This window comes from Oncorhynchus gorbuscha, unplaced genomic scaffold, assembly GCF_021184085.1.
Source record: "Oncorhynchus gorbuscha isolate QuinsamMale2020 ecotype Even-year unplaced genomic scaffold, OgorEven_v1.0 Un_scaffold_537, whole genome shotgun sequence".
Lineage (NCBI taxonomy): Eukaryota > Metazoa > Chordata > Actinopteri > Salmoniformes > Salmonidae > Oncorhynchus > Oncorhynchus gorbuscha.
This window is the reverse complement of record NW_025745361.1, coordinates 150,685-172,259: the sequence shown is the minus strand read 5'-3', so window position 1 is coordinate 172,259 and position 21,575 is coordinate 150,685. Positions and strand designations below refer to the sequence as shown.

The following is a 21,575-nucleotide window of genomic DNA, read 5'->3' as shown; positions in this document are numbered from 1 at the left end:
CCTAACATAGACACAAAACCTTCTGTAATGAAAGGTAAATAGTCTGGATCAATATGGACTTTCACATTCTCCTGGGCCTGAGGAAATGAGTCAAGAATGAACTGATGTGGAACAGGTGCAGCTAACGCAGCAGGCTTAGATTTAGCGTAAGCACCCTTTGACCTGAGAAGTGGACATTCGTTTTTCCAATGACCTGAACCTTGACAGTAGTGACACTCCTGCCCAAAGTCAGCCTTACCATGGGAGTCAGGTTCAACCCTAGTTGAATAGAACTCTGCCCGAGAATCAAAGTATCTCGGTGAGCGAAGCCCAAATCTATCCGAACGCCCCCACTCTTTCCGAATACGGGGTTTTGCAAAGACACTTTTGTGAGTCAACACATACTCGTCCGCCAAAACCGCAGCTTCAGCAACATTCTTTACTTTCTGTTCATTAATATAAGTGGCAATACGATCAGGAATTGTGTCCTTAAATTGCTCTAACATAATCAGATCACACAGCCCTTGGAAAGTCACAACTGCAGAGGCAGAACACCAGCGATTAAACTGTAAAGATAACTGTCGCGCAAACTCAACATGAGTCTGGTTATCGTCCCTTTTTAAAGTTCTAAATCGTTGGCGGTAAGCCTCAGGGACCAATTCATAAATCTGTAACACAGCTGTTTTAACTTTATCATAACTGGCACTGTCGTGTACACTAAGAGCTGAATATGCTTCCTGCGCTTTACCAGTCAGCACACACTGCAACATTAAAGTGCGGTCAGAATCAGGCCAACTCCTAGCGTTAGCAACCCGCTCAAACAACGAAAAGAATGTCTCGGGGTCCCTTTCATTAAACCGAGGCAATAACCGCAAGTTCCCAACAATATCAAATGTCTCTGGGGCACAACCAAAAGCGGAACTACCCCTAGGTAAATCTGGGTCACCTTCCCAAAACAAACTCTCCCCTGAGATCTTTCCTTCCCTAATCAACTCTATACGTTCTTGTTGCAACTTGATTTTAGCACGCTCCATATATTGTTTAAATGCCAATTCCTTTTCATATTTCACACGATCATGCTCTAGCTTCTCACGATCATGCTGCCGATCATGCTCTAGCTTCTCACGATCATGCTCTAGCTGTAACAAAAGCAGTTCTTTCTGCTGTTCAAAAAGAAGGCTACTAGGACTAACCGATGGAATGGCCATTGTAACGTTATGGGGAGACAACAAATCCTCAGCAGAGGCTGGCCCGGTGGTAACTTCAAGAATACCACTCTCCATCAGATTGGCTTTCAATATCAACCTAATAGAATTCTTTAGACGTTTATCACTAATCTCAACCTTGTAGTGTTCCGCGACCTTCAACAGCTGTTCTTTAGTACCTAAATCTAACAATTCCTCTGATGGAGAGCGAATGAACTTATCTACATAAGACGCCATAATCACACAAAAAAAAATTCTCGCTCTTCCCTCTGCTGAGCACACCAGAACACAACCCGAGAATTGACAATCACCCTGAGCACCACAGAAGAGAGATGAGATATGGAGCTTCCCCAAAACCTACAATAACTCAACCCTAGTCTTCGTGCAGATTTGCGGTGGGAATTTACGCACTGTAGCCCGCTGGCAAGGAAATAGAACTCCCCAGCATGCTGGCAAATTCCACCAAGCCACGGATGTGCCCCCGAGACAACTGCTCAGTCCACAGACACCACACAAAAATAACAAACATTAACCATGCCCAACATATTCCAAAAAATGAAACACGTCGCTAAACCTATCAGGGGAAAAAGGCTATAGCTCCGGGTAGCAAGTTCCACTACCCTACACAAATCTCCTACCGAGGTACACAGCCGATTTACTCACCTCCTCAGACTGACTTCCCAACAGAAAGTAGAACAAGAGTTTCCAGGCTAGGCAAGGCCTGGAAACTAACCATTATACTCTCTCCAACGCAGCACACAAACCAAACAACAAAGGCAACCAATACTGGGCCGATCACACTCAAACACCATATTCAAACCAAACACGTACCTCCACGGTCTCCCAAACCAATAGTTCAAAGATCCCGGACGAGCCCCCACTTGTCACGAACCGGCTCAAAGCCCGTAACAAAGGGAGACAACGTGGAGATAAGGAGTAACAAAAGATATATTTATTAACTAAAGCAACTAAGGAAAATATCCAATGGTGTGTGTAATCAGTAGTCCGTAGTGTAAGTGAGTGTTTTGCATGCATGAATGTGATAATGCAGGGTGTTGAAAGGTTCCAAAGCACACAAACAAAAGGCCACCAAGAACCACACCACAATCTACAACAGGTGTCTGCATGGAGAGAGTCTCCTCCATGAATGTGGAAGAGGTCTATTTATCCTGGGAGACACCTGGCCCAGGTGTTTCCCATGTAGCTGACGACCCTCTCAACTCCGCCCACCGGCATCCTAATAAGGAAACAAGAACAAAGACAGAATACGGCAGACAGAGTGGGAGGGTCGTCACAACACACACAGTTAGTATACACACACACACAGTTAATATACACACACATGGTTAATATACACACACACACAGTTAATATACACACACACAGTTAGTATACACACACACACAGTTAGTATACACACACACAGTTAGTATACACACACACACAGTTAGTATACACACACACAGTTAATATACACACACACACAGTTAGTATACACACACACATAGTTAATATACACACAAACAGTTAATATACACACACACACAGTTGATATACACACACACACAGTTAGTATCCACACACAGTATACACACACACACAGTTAGTATACACACACAGTATACACACACACACAGTTAGTATACACACACACACACAGTGAATATACACACACACACACACACACACAGTTAATATACACACACACACAGTTAGTATACACACACACACACAGTTAGTATACACACACACACAGTTAGTATACACACACACACAGTTAGTATACACACACACACAGTTAGTATACACACACACACACACAGTTAGTATACACACACACACACACACAGTTAGTATACAGACACACACACAGTTAGTATACACACACACACAGTTAGTATACACACACATACAGAGTTAGTATACACACACACACACAGTTAGTACACACACACACACACACAGTTAGTATACACACACACACACACAGTTAATATACACACACACATAGTTAATATACACACACACAGTTAATATACACACACAGTTAATATACACACACACAGTTAGTATACACACACACAGTTAATATACACACACACACACACAGTTAGTATACACACACACACACACAGTTAATATACACACACACACAGTTAATATACACACACACAATAGTTAATATACACACACACAGTTAGTATACACACACACACACACAGTTAATATACACACACACAGTTAGTATACACACACACACAGTTAGTATACACACACACACAGTTAGTATATACACACACACAGTTAGTACACACACACAGTTAGTATACACACACAGTTAGTACACACACACACAGTTAGTATACACACACACACACAGTTAATATATACACACACAGTTAATATATACACACACACACACAGTTAATATATACACACACACACAGTTATTATACACACACACAGTTAGTATACACACACAGTTAGTACACACACACACAGTTAGTATACACACACAGTTAGTATACACACACACACAGTTAATATATACACACACACAGTTAATATACACACACACAGTTAGTATACACACACACAGTTAGTATACACACACATAGTTAATATACACACACACAGTTAGTATACACACACACAGTTAATATATACACACACACAGTTAGTATACACACACACAGTTAGTATACACACACACAGTTAATATACACACACACAGTTAGTATACACACACACAGTTAATATATACACACACACAGTTAGTATACACACACACAGTTAGTATACACACACACAGTTAATATACACACACACAGTTAGTATACACACACACAGTTAATATATACACACACACAGTTAGTATACACACACACAGTTAGTATACACACACACAGGTAGTATACACACAGTTAGTATACACACACACAGTTAGTATACACACACACAGTTAGTATACACACACACAGTTAATATATACACACACACAGTTAGTATACACACACAGTTAATATATACACACACACAGTTAATATATACACACACACAGTTAGTATACACACACACACAGTTAATATATACACACACACAGTTAGTATACACACACACAGTTAGTATACACACACACACAGTTAGTATACACACACACAGTTAGTATACACACACACAGTTAATATATACACACACACAGTTAGTATACACACACAGTTAATATATACACACACACAGTTAATATATACACACACACTGTTAGTATACACACACACACAGTTAATATATACACACACACAGTTAGTATACACACACACAGTTAGTATACACACACACAGTTAATATATACACACACACAGTTAGTATACACACACAGTTAATATATACACACACACAGTTAATATATACACACACACAGTTAGTATACACACACACACAGTTAATATATACACACACACAGTTAGTATACACACACACAGTTAATATATACACACACACAGTTAGTATACACACACACAGTTAGTATACACACACACAGGTAGTATACACACACACAGTTAGTATACACACACACAGTTAGTATACACACACACAGTTAGTATACACACACACAGTTAATATATACACACACACAGTTAATATATACACACACACAGTTAATATATACACACACACAGTTAATATATACACACACACAGTTAATATATACACACACACAGTTAGTATACACACACACACAGTTAATATATACACACACACAGTTAGTATACACACACACAGTTAATATATACACACACACAGTTAGTATACACACACACACAGTTAATATATACACACACACAGTTAGTATACACACACACAGTTAGTATACACACACACACAGTTAGTATACACACACACAGTTAATATACACAGGTAGTATACATGCTTATTATACACAGTTATTAGATTTACAACTTTAAAAAAGGCTGATTAACAGAGTCATGTTGAGTTTACGCCAGAGTTTCTTCATAGTTTAAATCGCTGGTGTTCCGCCTCTGCGGTTCCGACTTTCCAGGGGCTGTGTGATCTGCTCGAGCAATTTAAAGGACACAGTCCCTGATCGTACAGCTACTGTACGTACATTAAGGAAGGAAAAGTTAAGACTGTCTCTGAACCTGCGGTTTTGGTGGACGAGTATGTTTTGACTCACGAAAGTGTCTTTGCAGAGCCCTGTATTCGGAGTGAGTGGATGCATTCGGGGGGAGATTTGGGCCCTGCCCACTCAGACACTGGTCCACGGGTTCCATTCATCTAGGGTTGAGCCTGGCTCCCGTGGTAAAGCTGACTTCAGTCAAGAGTGTCACTACTGTCAGGGTTTCCGATCATTAGAAAAACCTTCTCAAGGCTGAGAGTAAATTCAGTACTCGTGCTAAAGTTAACCATAAGCCTATGGCGTTAGCAGCACCTGTCCCACATCAGTTCACTCCTGTCACTCCGTCTCAGGCCCAGGGGAACGTGAAAGTCCCAATTTATCCACACTATTTACCTTTCAATACAGAGGGGTTTAGTATCTCTGTTAGGAAGTAACGACCCAGTGAAGATCCTGAGACACAGGTGCCTCTGAGTCGTTTGTGTTGGAGACTGTGTTACCCTTCTCTGCTGAGACTGATTCAGGGAATAGTGTTCTAATTAGGGGAATAGTGTTCTAATTAGGGGAATAGTGTTCTAATTAGGGGAATCGGTTTGAACACTCTGTGTGTTCAATGTGTGTAAATATAATCAAGAATTAGAACAATGACTGTCTGTTCCTTGATAGAAATTAAAGAACTTATCGTCAGACTGGCTAGAATGCTTATCTACACAGGAAGACCTTGGCTCGGTCATAAATTATATTAAATTGGTAGGGAGACGATGTGGGAAGGATTGAGATACTGCCTTTGTACCAGGTTGGGAGAAGAGACGGGACAGTTCGAAAACTAATGACATCATTTTCAGTTTATAACCTGTGGTAATCTGTATCGTGTTCAGTACTCTCGTGAATAAACTCTGCTGATTGATTTTGAGACTGGTCCATTTTATGCAAATAAGGGTCTTACCAATTCTTAGGAGTGGGCAGAGTGTTTAATTAAATTAGTTAAATAAAACAAAGGAATTTAATTCCTGTAACAGAGATGAACCTGGAAAAGATTCCCCTAAGCAAGCTGGTCCTGGGGCTCTGTTCACAAACACAAACAGACCCCACAGAGAGATGAACCTGGAGAAGAGTTCCCTAAGCAAGCTGGTCCTGGGGCTCTGTTCACAAACACACCCTACAGAGAGATGAACCTGGAGAAGAGTCCCCTAAGCAAGCTGGTCCTGGGGCTCTGTTCACAAACACAAACAGACCCCACAGAGAGATGAACCTGGAGAAGAGTTCCCTAAGAACCCTGGGGCTCTGTTCAGAGAGATGAACCTGGAGAAGAGTCCCCTAAGCAAGCTGGTCCTGGGGCTCTGTTCACAAACACAAACACACCCTACAGAGAGATTAACCTGGAGAAGAGTCCCCTAAGCAAGCTGGTCCTGGGGCTCTGTTCACAAACACAAACAGACCCTACAGAGAGATGAACCTGGAGAAGAGTCCCCTAAGCAAGCTGGTCCTGGGGCTCTGTTCACAAATACAAACAGACCCCACAGAGAGATGAGCCTGGAGAAGAGTCCCCTAAGCAAGCTGGTCCTGGGGCTCTGTTTACAGAGAGATGAACCTGGAGAAGAGTTCCCTAAGCAAGCTGGTCCTGGGGCTCTGTTCACAAACACACCCCATAGAGAGATGAACCTGGAGAAGAGTCCCCTAAGCAAGCTGGTCCTGGGGCTCTGTTCACAAACACAAACAGACCCTACAGAGAGATGAACCTGGAGAAGAGTCCCCTAAGCAAGCTGGTCCTGGGGCTCTGTTCACAAACACAAACAGACCCTACAGAGAGATGAACCTGGAGAAGAGTCCCCTAAGCAAGCTGGTCCTGGGGCTCTGTTCACAAACACAAACAGACCCCACAGAACCCCAGGACAGCAACACAATTCGACTCAACCAAATCATGTGAAAACAAAAAGATATTTACTTTGGAAAGAATTAACAACAGAGCAAACAAGAATGCTCTTTGGCCCTAAACAGAGAGTACACAATACCTGACCACTGTGACTGACCCAAAATGAACAGAAGCTTTGACTATGTACTGTGAGCATAGCCTTGCTATTGAGAAAGGTCACTGTTGGCTCTCAAGAGAAGACAGGCTATGTGCACACTGCCCACAAAATGATGTGGAAACTGAGCTGCACTTCCTAACCTCCTGTCCAATGTAATGACCATATTTCCCTCAGATTACACAGATCCACAAACAAACCCAAGGTTGATCAACTCCCACATCTACTGGGTGGAATACCACAGTGTGACATCACACATCTACTGGGTGGAATACCACAGTGTGACATCACACATCTACTGGGTGAAATACCACAGTGTTCCATCACACATCTACTGGGTGGAATACCACAGTGTGACATCACACATCTACTGGGTGAAATACCATAGTGTGACATCACACATCTACTGGGTGGAATACCACAGTGTGACATCACACATCTACTGGGTGGAATACCACAGTGTGACATCACACATCTACTGGGTGGAATACCACAGTGTGACATCACACATCTACTGGGTGAAATACCACAGTGTGACATCACACATCTACTGGGTGAAATACCACAGTGTGACATCACACATCTACTGGGTGAAATACCACAGTGTGACATCACACATCTACTGGGTGGAATACCACAGTGTGACATCACACATCTACTGGGTGGAATACCACAGTGTGACATCACACATCTACTGGGTGAAATACCACAGTGTGACATCACACATCTACTGGGTGGAATACCACAGTGTGACATCACACATCTACTGGATGAAATACCACAGTGTGACATCACACATCTACTGGGTGAAATACCACAGTGTGACATCACACATCTACTGGGTGAAATACCACAGTGTGACATCACACATCTACTGGGTGGAATACCACAGTGTGACATCACACATCTACTGGGTGAAATACCACAGTGTGACATCACACATCTACTGGGTGAAATACCACAGTGTGACATCACACATCTACTGGGTGAAATACCACAGTGTGACATCACACATCTACTGGGTGAAATACCACAGTGTGACATCCCACATCTACTGGGTGGAATACCACAGTGTGACATCACACATCTACTGGGTGGAATACCACAGTGTGACATCCCACATCTACTGGGTGAAATACCACAGTGTGACATCACACATCTACTGGGTGAAATACCACAGTGTGACATCACACATCTACTGGGTGAAATACCACAGTGTGACATCACAGCAGCAAGATGTGTGACCTGTTGCCACGAGAAAAGGGAAACCAGTGAAGAACAAACACCATTGTAAATACAACCCATATTTATGCTAATTTATTTTCCCTTGTGTACTTTAACCATTTGCACATCGTTACAACCCTGTATATAGACATAATATGACATTTGAAATGTCTCTATTCCTTTGGAACTTCTGTGAGTGTAATGTTTACTGTTCAGTTTTGTTGGCTATTTCATCTATTTCACTTGCAATGTAAACATATGTTTCCCACACCAATAAAGCCCCTTAAATTGAATTTAAAATTGAGATAAAGACCGAAATACTAACTAGAGGTGTCTGATCAGAGATACTAACTAGAGGTGTCTGATCAGAGATACTAACCGGAGGTGTCTGATCAGAGATACTAACCGGAGGTGTCTGATCAGAGATACTAACCAGAGGTGTCTGATCAGAGATACTAACTAGAGGTGTCTGATCAGAGATACTAACCGGAGGTGTCTGATCAGAGATACTAACCGGAGGTGTCTGATCAGAGATACTAACCAGAGGTGTCTGATCAGAGATACTAACTAGAGGTGTCTGATCAGAGATACTAACCGGAGGTGTCTGATCAGAGATACTAACCGGAGGTGTCTGATCAGAGATACTAACCGGAGGTGTCTGATCAGAGATACTAACTAGAGGTGTCTGATCAGAGATACTAACCAGAGGTGTCTGATCAGAGATACTAACTAGAGGTGTCTGATCAGAGATACTAACCAGAGGTGTCTGATCAGAGATACTAACTAGAGGTGTCTGATCAGAGATACTAACTAGAGGTGTCTGATCAGAGATACTAACCAGAGGTGTCTGATCAGAGATACTAACTAGAGGTGTCTGATCAGAGATACTAACTAGAGGTGTCTGATCAGAGATACTAACCAGAGGTGTCTGATCAGAGATACTAACTAGAGGTGTCTGATCAGAGATACTAACCGGAGGTGTCTGATCAGAGATACTAACCGGAGGTGTCTGATCAGAGATACTAACCGGAGGTGTCTGATCAGAGATACTAACTAGAGGTGTCTGATCAGAGATACTAACCAGAGGTGTCTGATCAGAGATACTAACTAGAGGTGTCTGATCAGAGATACTAACCAGAGGTGTCTGATCAGAGATACTAACTAGAGGTGTCTGATCAGAGATACTAACTAGAGGTGTCTGATCAGAGATACTAACCAGAGGTGTCTGATCAGAGATACTAACTAGAGGTGTCTGATCAGAGATACTAACCAGAGGTGTCTGATCAGAGATACTAACCGGAGGTGTCTGATCAGAGAGACTAACCGGAGGTGTCTTATCAGAGAGACTAACCGGAGGTGTCTTATCAGAGAGACTAACCGGAGGTGTCTTATCAGAGAGACTAACCGGAGGTGTCTGATCAGAGAGACTAACCGGAGGTGTCTTATCAGAGAGACTAACCGGAGGTGTCTGATCAGAGATACTAACCGGAGGTGTCTGATCAGAGATACTAACCGGAGGTGTCTGATACTAACCGGAGGTGTCTGATCAGAGATACTAACCGGAGGTGTCTGATCAGAGATACTAACTAGAGGTGTCTGATCAGAGAGACTAACCGGAGGTGTCTGATCAGAGAGACTAACTGGAGGTGTCTTATCAGAGAGACTAACCGGAGGTGTCTGATCAGAGAGACTAACCGGAGGTGTCTTATCAGAGAGACTAACCGGAGGTGTCTGATCAGAGAGACTAACCGGAGGTGTCTGATCAGAGATACTAACTAGAGGTGTCTAATCAGAGATACTAACTAGAGGTGTCTAATCAGAGAGACTAACTAGAGGTGTCTGATCAGAGATATTAACTAGAGGTGTCTGATCAGAGAGACTAACCGGAGGTGTCTGATCAGAGAGACTAACTGGAGGTGTCTTATCAGAGAGACTAACCGGAGGTGTCTGATCAGAGATACTAACTAGAGGTGTCTGATCAGAGAGACTAACTAGAGGTGTCTGATCAGAGAGACTAACTAGAGGTGTCTGATCAGAGAGACTAACCGGATGTGTCTGATCTTCCAGGCCACGGTGTGAAACAGAAGGACTAACCGGAGGTGTCTGATCAGAGAGACTAACCGGAGGTGTCTGATCAGAGAGACTAACCGGAGGTGTCTGATCAGAGAGACTAACCGGAGGTGTCTGATCAGAGAAACTAACAGGAGGTGTCTGATCAGAGAGACTAACCGGAGGTGTCTGATCAGAGAGACTAACCGGAGGTGTCTGATCAGAGAGACTAACCGGAGGTGTCTGATCAGAGATACTAACTAGAGGTGTCTGATCAGAGAGACTAACCGGAGGTGTCTGATCAGAGAGACTAACCGGAGGTGTCTGATCAGAGAGACTAACCGGAGGTGTCTGATCAGAGAGACTAACCGGAGGTGTCTGATCAGAGAGACTAACCGGAGGTGTCTGATCAGAGAGACTAACCGGAGGTGTCTGATCAGAGATACTAACCGGAGGTGTCTGATCTTCCAGGCCACGGTGTGAAACAGAGTGGAGGAGATGAATAGACCACTAAGCCCCGCCCCGTACAACCAGGCAGCAGCAGCCTGCCATTGGTCCACAGACAGGAAGTAGAGTACAGACCCGCCCACCAGGCTGGGGATGATCCAGAGCTGTGGAGGATAATGGGTAAACAAGGCATTATGGGTAGAACCAGGTACAGCAGGGTGAACAGCAGCTGTGTTTCCAGAGATAAGAGATGAATCTGTAGACAGGTTGTGTGTGTAACTCACTCCATGTGTGGCACAGTTGGCAGCGTGTTCGTAGTCTGTAGGCTGGTATCTCCTACTGGATGGAACTCTGCCATTCATGAACCTGGAACACACACACCCAGGATACTGTACATGTTGAATGTGTCTCCTGGCCTCTATAAGTAGTGTCAGACTGTGTCAGGTACTGCTGAGCTCTGACATCCACATTAAAACCTTACTTGGGCTCTATGCATAGCAGCCCGTGTGTGTGTGTGTGTGTGTGTGTGTGTGTGTGTGTGTGTGTGTGTGTGTGTGTGTGTGTGTGTGTGTGTGTGTGTGTGTGTGTGTGTGTGTGTGTGTGTGTGTGTGTGTGTGTGTGTCTTTAATCAGCAGTAAATCTCTCAATCCCGGTTTACAGAGAGAGGCACATCTGGACATGTTATGAAACCACATTTCGTAAGTCAACACACACACATACATCGTAGGTTTCAGGGTAGTGCTTGCTGGACGCCAGGTCAGCTGTGCATTATCTGATTCCACACAGGGTCCCTCAGGCCTAGCAGAAGCTGTGTGACAGGGTAAGGTTCAGGGCAGCTATTTACTTCCATGTTGTGGTTGGTTAGTTGTGTCATTCCACATATTGTGTTAAATCTGTTTCAGTATTTTCTCTAAATCCCTTTCAGTATTTTCTCTAAATCCCTTTCAGTATTTTCTCTAAATCCTTTTCTACCATTTTGATATATAAGATGATCCATTTCCCCATATAAAGGTTTTAGTTACCTAGAGAGGTACAGGATGTGGAGGCTATTCTAACAGGCCTTATTCAGCTCATAAAGGTTTTAGTTACCTAGAGAGGGACAGGATGTGGAGGCTATTCTAACAGGCCTTACTCAGCTCATAAAGGTTTTAGTTACCTAGAGAGGTACAGGATGTGGAGGCTATTCTAACAGGCCTTATTCAGCTCATAAAAGTTTTAGTTACCTAGAGAGGTACAGGATGTGGAGGCTATTCTAACAGGCCTTACTCAGCTCATAAAGGTTTTAGTTACCTAGAGAGGGACAGGATGTGGAGGCTATTCTAACAGGCCTTACTCAGCTCATAAAGGTTTTAGTTACATAGAGAGGTACAGGATGTGGAGGCTGCTCTAACAGGCCTTACTCAGCTCATAAAGGTTTTAGTTACCTAGAGAGGTACAGGATGTGGAGGCTGCTCTAACAGGCCTTACTCAGCTCATAAAGGTTTTAGTTTCCTAGAGAGGATGGTTGGTCTCACTGTGGTCCATCACTCTCCTAGACTACCAGAGAGGATGGTTGGTCTCACTGTGGTCCATCACTCTCCTAGACTACCAGTATCTCTTCAGTAGCAGAGTGAGGATGGTGGTCTCACGGTGGTCCATCACTCTAACCCTAACCCTACTCTCCAGTATCTCTTCAGTAGCAGAGTGAGGATGGTGGTCTCACGGTGGTCCATCACTCTAACCCTAACCCTACTCTCCAGTATCTCTTCAGTAGCAGAGTGAGGATGGTGGTCTCACGGTGGTCCATCACCCTAACCCTACTCTCCAGTATCTCTTCAGTAGCAGAGTGAGGATGGTGGTCTCACGGTGGTCCATCACCCTAACCCTACTCTCCAGTATCTCTTCAGTAGCAGAGTGAGGATGGTGGTCTCACGGTGGTCCATCACTCTAACCCTACTCTCCAGTATCTCTTCAGTAGCAGAGTGAGGATGGTGGTCTCACGGTGGTCCATCACTCTAACCCTAACCCTACTCTCCAGTATCTCTTCAGTAGCAGAGTGAGGATGGTGGTCTCACGGTGGTCCATCACTCTAACCCTACTCTCCAGTATCTCTTCAGTAGCAGAGTGAGGATGGTGGTCTCACGGTGGTCCATCACTCTAACCCTACTCTCCAGTATCTCTTCAGTAGCAGAGTGAGGATGGTGGTCTCACGGTGGTCCATCACTCTAACCCTAACCCTACTCTCCAGTATCTCTTCAGTAGCAGAGTGAGGATGGTGGTCTCACGGTGGTCCATCACTCTAACCCTAACCCTACTCTCCAGTATCTCTTCAGTAGCAGAGTGAGGATGGTGGTCTCACGGTGGTCCATCACTCTAACCCTACTCTCCAGTATCTCTGGTAGTATCTCTGACTCGGTACCGGTAGCCCCTGTATAATATAATATATGCCATTTAGCAGACGCTTTTATCCAAAGCGACTTACAGTCATGTGTGCATACATTCTATGTATGGGTGGTCCCGGGGATCGAACCCACTACCCTGGCGTTACAAGCGCCATGCTCTACCAACTGAGCTACAGTCTTGTTATTGTTATGTACTTTTCTTGTGTTACTTTTAGATTTATTTTTATTTTTAATTACTAAATATTTTCTCAACCAACATTGCAGTTCAAGAAATAGAGTTAAGGGCTTGTAAGTAAGTATTTCTCACTTAGGTCTACACCTGTTGTATTCAGCGTATGTGACACACAACATGTGATTTGATTCAGCTAATGGACAACAGGCGTGTGTGTCTCAGTGAGCCTGAAGGGACAAAGGCTCTGATCAGAGAAAGCATTGTTATCGTCCAAAAGAGGGGCACTCTGCCTCCAACTCTGCCTATATCTCCCCCTCCATTCTCTCACTCCCTCTCTCTACCTCCATCTTCCCCCTCTTTTACTCTCCCCACTCTCACCCTCTCTCTTCCTGTCTTTCTCTATCATTAGTGTGAGCGGCCAAGGCTGATCTAACGACCCTCCTATGGTATCAGCGTTATAATGGAGCACACACACTAGGGGGGTGGCTGTGTCTACCTCGGCTGGGCTTGAACTTTCACCTGCTCTCTCACATTCCGCTTGTTGCGTTAGAATGGGAAACTATAATCTACAGCAGTGAACAGAATGTTAGTAATGCTGAATATCAGACGTGGTGTCTGATCCACCGGGTCTTTAAATCTAAGAGGATCTGTTTCTGAATCCTGCTAGTGGCAAGACACACACACACACACACACACACACACACACACACACACACACACACACACACACACACACACACACACACACACACACACACACACACACACACACACACACACACACACACACACACACACACACACACACACACACACTTGTCCCCAAGCGCATCGGTGCACATGGCTTCACATCAGCTAGCAAAACACCTATCTCCAACCGTCAACCAACCTAACCCCAACCAACCTAACCCCAACCGTCAACCAACCTAACCCCAACCAACTTAACCCCAACCAACCTAACCCCAACCGTCAACCAACCTAACCCCAACCGTCAACCAACCTAACCCCAACCGTCAACCAACCTAACCCCAACCGTCAACCAACCTAACCCCAACCAACCTAACCCCAACCGTCAACCAACCCAACCCCAACTGTCAACCAACCTAACCCCAACTGTCAACCAACCTAACCCCAACTGTCAACCAACCTAACCCCAACCGTCAACCTAACCCCAACCGTCAACCAACCTAACCCCAACCAACCTAACTCCAACCGTCAACCAACCTAACCCCAACCAACCTAACCCCAACCAACCTAACCCCAACTGTCAACCAACCTAACCCCAACCGTCAACCAACCTAACCCCAACCGTCAACCAACCTAACCCCAACCGTCAACCAACCTAACCCCAACCGTCAACCAACCTAACCCCAACCGTCAACCAACCTAACCCCAACCGTCAACCAACCTAACCCCAACCGTCAACCAACCTAACCCCAACCGTCAACCAACCTAACTCCAACCGTCAACCAACCTAACCCCAACCGTCAACCAACCTAACCCCAACCGTCAACCAACCTAACCCCAACCGTCAACCAACCTAACCCCAACCGTCAACCAACCTAACCCCAACCAACCTAACCCCAAACGTCAACCAACCTAACCCCAACTGTCAACCAACCTAACCCCAACCGTCAACCAACCTAACTCCAACCGTCAACCAACCTAACCCCAACCAACCTAACCCCAACCGTCAACCAACCTAACCCCAACCGTCAACCAACCTAACCCCAACCGTCAACCAACCCAACCCCAACCAACCTAACCCCAACCAACCTAACCCCAACCGTCAACCAACCTAACCCCAACCGTCAACCAACCCAACCCCAACCAACCTAACCCCAACCAACCTAACCCCAAACGTCAACCAACCTAACCCCAACCGTCAACCAACCTAACCCCAACCAACCTAACCCCAACCTAACCCCAAACGTCAACCAACCTAACCCCAACCGTCAACCAACCTAACCCCAACCGTCAACCAACCTAACCCCAACCAACCTAACCCCAACTGTCAACCAACCTAACCCCAACTGTCAACCAACCTAACCCCAACTGTCAACCAACCTAACCCCAACCGTCAACCAACCGAGTAGCAGAGTAGTACAAGCATTTCGCTACACTCGCATTAACATCTGCTAACCATGTGTATGTGACAAATAAAATTTGATTTGATTTGAACCGACAAACAACAATATTAGTTAAGTAGTTCAATAAAAGATCACTTTATCAGAGATATATGAATTCCTCTGTCTAGAATAATATTCTGCCTACCTTCCATATCGGCTCTTCTTGAAGTCCATACCGGAGACAAAATGTATTTATCTGTTTCACTTGTTACTGTTCTCAACTAGCGAGGCAACAACGGATTTCCCTGTGCGTCTGAACACAAACAGGAGCTGGGTGGGAGGGCGGGAGGGAGGGAGGGAGGGTGGGAGGGAGGGGGAGGGACTCACATACGCTGCTGCTACTATACCTACTCAGAGAGGCTGCTGCTACTATACCTACTCAGAGAGGCTGCTGCTACTATACCTACTCAGAGAGGCTGCTGCTACTATACCTACTCAGAGAGGCTGCTGCTACTATACCTACTCAGAGGCTGCTGCTACTATACCTACTCAGAGAGGCTGCTGCTACTATACCTACTCAGAGAGGCTGCTGTTACTATACCTACTCAGAGAGGCTGCTGCTACTATACCTACTCAGAGAGGCTGCTGCTACTATACCTACTCAGAGAGGCTGCTGCTACTATACCTACTCAGAGAGGCTGCTGTTACTATACCTACTCAGAGAGGCTGCTGCTACTATACCTACTCAGAGAGGCTGCTGCTACTATACCTACTCAGAGAGGCTGCTGCTACTATACCTACTCAGAGAGGCTGCTGTTACTCTGTTTATTATCTATCCTGATTGACCAGTCACTTTTACCCATACCTACTCATTAACATCTGCTAACCATGTGACCATTAACATCTGCTAACCATGTGACCATTAACATCTGCTAACCATGTGACCAATAACATCTGATAACCATGTGTATGTGACCATTAACATCTGCTAACCATGTGTATGTGACCATTAACATCTGCTAACCATGTGTATGTGACCATTAACATCTGCTAACCATGTGACCATTAACATCTGATAACCACGTGTATATGACCATTAACATCTGCTAACCATGTGACCATTAACATCTGCTAACCATGTGACCAATAACATCTGATAACCATGTGTATGTGACCATTAACATCTGCTAACCATGTGTATGTGACCATTAACATCTGCTAACCATGTGTATGTGACCATTAACATCTGCTAACCATGTGACCATTAACATCTGATAACCACGTGTATGTGACCATTAACATCTGCTAACCATGTGTATGAGACCATTAACATCTGCTAACCATGTGTATGTGACCAATAACATCTGCTAACCATGTGTATATGACCATTAACATCTGCTAACCATGTGTATGTGACCATTAACATCTGCTAACCATGTGACCAATAACATCTGCTAACCATGTGTATGTGACCATTAACATCTGCTAACCATGTGTATGTGACCATTAACATCTGCTAACCACGTGTATGTGACCATTAACATCTGCTAATCACGTGTATGTGACCATTAACATCTGCTAACCATGTGTATGTGACCATTAACATCTGCTAACCATGTGACCATTAACATCTGCTAACCATGTGACCAATAACATCTGATAACCATGTGTATGTGACCATTAACATCTGCTAACCATGTGTATGTGACCATTACCATCTGCTAACCATGTGACCATTAACATCTGCTAACCATGTGACCAATAACATCTGCTAACCATGTGACCATTAACATCTGCTAACCATGTGACCATTAACATCTGCTAACCATGTGCATGTGACCATTACCATCTGCTATCCATGTGACCATTAACACCTGCTAACCATGTGTATATGACCATTAACATCTGCTAACCATGTGTATGTGACCATTACCATCTGCTAACCATGTGACCATTAACATCTGCTAACCATGTGACCAATAACATCTGCTAACCATGTGACCAATAACATCTGCTAACCATGTGACCATTAACACCTGCTAACCATGTGACCATTAACACCTGCTAACCATGTGACCATTAACACCTGCTTACCATGTGACCATTAACACCTGCTAACCATGTGTATATGACCATTAACATCTGCTAACCATGTGTATGTGACCATTAACATCTGCTAACCATGTGACCAATAACATCTGCTAACCATGTGTATGTGACCAATAACATCTGCTAACCATGTGTATGTGACCATTAACATCTGCTAACCATGTGACCATTAACATCTGCTAACCATGTGACCATTAACATCTGCTAACCATGTGTATGTGACCATTAACATCTGCTAACCATGTGTATGTGACCATTAACATCTGCTAACCATGTGTACGTGACCATTAACATCTGCTAACCATGTGTACGTGACCATTAACATCTGCTAACCATGTGTACGTGACCATTAACATCTGCTAACCATGTGTACGTGACCATTAACATCTGCTAACCATGTGTACGTGACCATTAACATCTGCTAACCATGTGTACGTGACCATTAACATCTGCTAACCATGTGACCATTAACACCTGCTAACCATGTGACCATTAACATCTGCTAACCATGTGTATGTGACCATTAACATCTGCTAACCATGTGACCAATAACATCTGCTAACCATGTGTATGTGACCAATAACATCTGCTAACCATGTGTATGTGACCATTAACATCTGCTAACCATGTGACCATTAACATCTGCTAACCATGTGACCATTAACATCTGCTAACCATGTGTATGTGACCATTAACATCTGCTAACCATGTGTATGTGACCATTAACATCTGCTAACCATGTGTACGTGACCATTAACATCTGCTAACCATGTGTACGTGACCATTAACATCTGCTAACCATGTGTACGTGACCATTAACATCTGCTAACCATGTGTATGTGACCATTAACATCTGCTAACCATGTGTACGTGACCATTAACATCTGCTAACCATGTGACCATTAACACCTGCTAACCATGTGACCATTAACATCTGCTAACCATGTGTATGTGACCAATAACATCTGCTAACCATGTGACCATTGCCTTCTGCTAACCATGTGACCATTAACATCTGCTAACCATGTGACCATTAACATCTGCTAACCATGTGACCATTAACATCTGCTAACCATGTGACCAATAACATCTGCTAACCATGTGACCATTGCCATCTGCTAACCATGTGACCATTAACATCTGCTAACCATGTGACCATTAACATCTGCTAACCATGTGACCATTAACATCTGCTAACCATGTGTATGTGATAATTAACATCTGCTAACCATGTGTACAGTGCCTTGCGAAAGTATTCGGCCCCCTTGAACTTTGCGACCTTTTGCCACAATTCAGGCTTCAAACATAAAGATATAAAACTGTATTTTTTTGTGAAGAATCAACAACAAGTGGGACACAATCATGAAGTGGAACGACATTTATTGGATATTTCAAACTTTTTTAACAAATCAAAAACTGAAAAATTGGGAGTGCAAAATTATTCAGCCCCTTAAGTTAATACTTTGTAGCGCCACGTTTTGCTGCGATTACAGCTGTAAGTCGCTTGGGGTATGTCTCTATCAGTTTTGCACATCGAGAGACTGACATTTTTTCCCATTCCTCCTTGCAAAACAGCTCGAGCTCAGTGAGGTTGGATGGAGAGCATTTGTGAACAGCAGTTTTCAGTTCTTTCCACAGATTCTCGATTGGATTCAGGCCTGGACTTTGACTTGGCCATTCTAACACCTGGATATGTTTATTTTTTAACCATTCCATTGTAGATTTTGCTTTATGTTTTGGATCATTGTCTTGTTGGAAGACAAATCTCCGTCCCAGTCTCAGGTCTTTTTCAGACTCCATCAGGTTTTCTTCCAGAATGGTCCTGTATTTGGCTCCATCCATCTTCCCATCAATTTTAACCATCTTCCCTGTCCCTGTTGAAGAAAAGCAGGCCCAAACCATGATGCTGCCACCACCATGTTTGACAGTGGGGATGGTGTGTTCAGGGTGATGAGCTGTGTTGCTTTTACGCCAAACATAACGTTTTGCATTGTTGCCAAAAAGTTCAATTTTGGTTTCATCTGACCAGAGCACCTTCTTCCACATGTTTGGTGTGTCTCCCAGGTGGCTTGTGGCAAACTTTAAACGACACTTTTTATGGATATCTTTAAGAAATGGCTTTCTTCTTGCCGCTCTTCCATAAAGGCCAGATTTGTGCAATATACAACTGATTGTTGTCCTATGGACAGAGTCTCCCACCTCAGCTGTAGATCTCTGCAGTTCATCCAGAATGATCATGGGCCCCTTGGCTGCATCTCTGATCAGTCTTCTCCTTGTATGAGCTGAAAGTTTAGAGGGACGGCCACGGTCTTGGTAGATTTGCTAACCATGTGACCATTAACATCTGTTAACCATGTGACCATTAACATCTGCTAACCATGTGACCATTAACATCTGTTAACCATGTGACCATTAACATCTGTTAACCATGTGACCATTAACATCTGCTAACCATGTGACCATTAACATCTGCTAACCATGTGACCAATAACATCTGCTAACCATGTGACCAATAACATCTGCTAACCATGTGACCAATAACATCTGCTAACCATGTGACCATTAACATCTGCTAACCATGTTTTAATTTGTCTAACTTTTTAACTCTGCATTGTTATGAAAGACATACATTCACATTCCTTCACATACAGTATATATATATATATATATATATATATATATATATATATATATATATATATATATATATAATATACAGGGCATTCGGAAAGTATTCAGACCCCTTGACTTTTTCCAAATTGTTTTACGTTACAGCCTTATTCTAAAATTGATTAAATAAAATCCTCTGCAATCTACACTCAATAGCCCATAAAAAAGGTTTTTAGAAATTAGAGCAAATATATTAATCTTTTTTTTTTTAAACATACCTTATTTACATCACACCCTTTGTTATGGGACTCGACCTTTAACTCAGTTGCATCCTGTTTCCATTGGTCATCCTAGAGATGTTTCTACAACTTGATTGGAGTCCACCTGTGGTAAATTCCAACAGTTGACAGAGCATTTCAAAGCAAAAACCAAGCCATGTGGTCGAAGTAATTGTCCGTAGAGTTCAGAGACAGAATTGTGTCGATGCACAGATCTGGGAAAGGGTACTAAAACATTCCTGTAGCCTTGAAGGTCCCCAAGAACACAGTGGAACCGCCTAGACTCTTCCTAGAGCTGGCCGCCCGACCAAACTGAGCAATCGGGGAAGAAGGGCCTTGGTCAGGGAGGTGACCATGAACCTGAAGGTCACTCTGATAGAGCTCCAGAGTTCCTCTGTGGAGACGGTAGAACCTTCCAAAAGGATAACCATCTCTGCAGCACTCTACCAATAAGGCCTTTATCGTGGAGTGGCCAGACAGAAGCCACTCCTCAGTAAAAGGTACATGACAGCCCGCTTGGAGTTTGCCAAAGGCACCTAAAGACTCAAGATTCTCTGGTCTGATGAAACCAAGATGGAACTTTTTGGCCTAAATGCCAAGCGTCATGTCTGGAAGAAACCTGGTACCATCCCTACGGTGAAGCATGGTGGTGGCATCACCATGCTGTGGGGATGTTTTTCAGCGGCAGGAACTGGGAGACTAGTCAGGATCGAGGGAAAGATGAACGGAGCAAAGTACAGAGAGATCCTTATTGAAAACCTGATCCAGAACCTCAGACTGGGGCGAAGGTTCACCTTCCAACAGGACAATGACCCTAAGCATACAGCCAGGTGTGGCTTCGGGACAATCTCTGAATGTCCTTGAGTGGGCCAGCCAGAGCCCGGACTTGA

At 43.8% G+C, this 21,575-nt stretch overlaps 1 protein-coding gene across 3 annotated transcripts in view; it reads right to left on the bottom strand.

The window, feature by feature from the left end:
- Nucleotides 1-16,020, bottom strand: part of LOC124018515 (monocyte to macrophage differentiation factor 2-like) — a 44,412-nt gene extending 28,392 nt beyond the window's left edge. For all 3 annotated transcript variants that reach the window (XM_046333845.1, XM_046333846.1, XM_046333847.1), the window contains exons 1-3: nucleotides 15,894-16,020; nucleotides 11,351-11,432; nucleotides 11,070-11,230 (exon numbers count right to left, since the gene is read on the bottom strand). In XM_046333845.1, coding sequence (XP_046189801.1) covers nucleotides 11,070-11,230; nucleotides 11,351-11,432; nucleotides 15,894-15,922 — 272 coding nt within the window. In that variant the 5' untranslated portion in view covers nucleotides 15,923-16,020. The remainder of the gene's footprint in view (nucleotides 1-11,069; nucleotides 11,231-11,350; nucleotides 11,433-15,893) is intronic.
- Nucleotides 16,021-21,575: the final 5,555 nt, after the last annotated feature.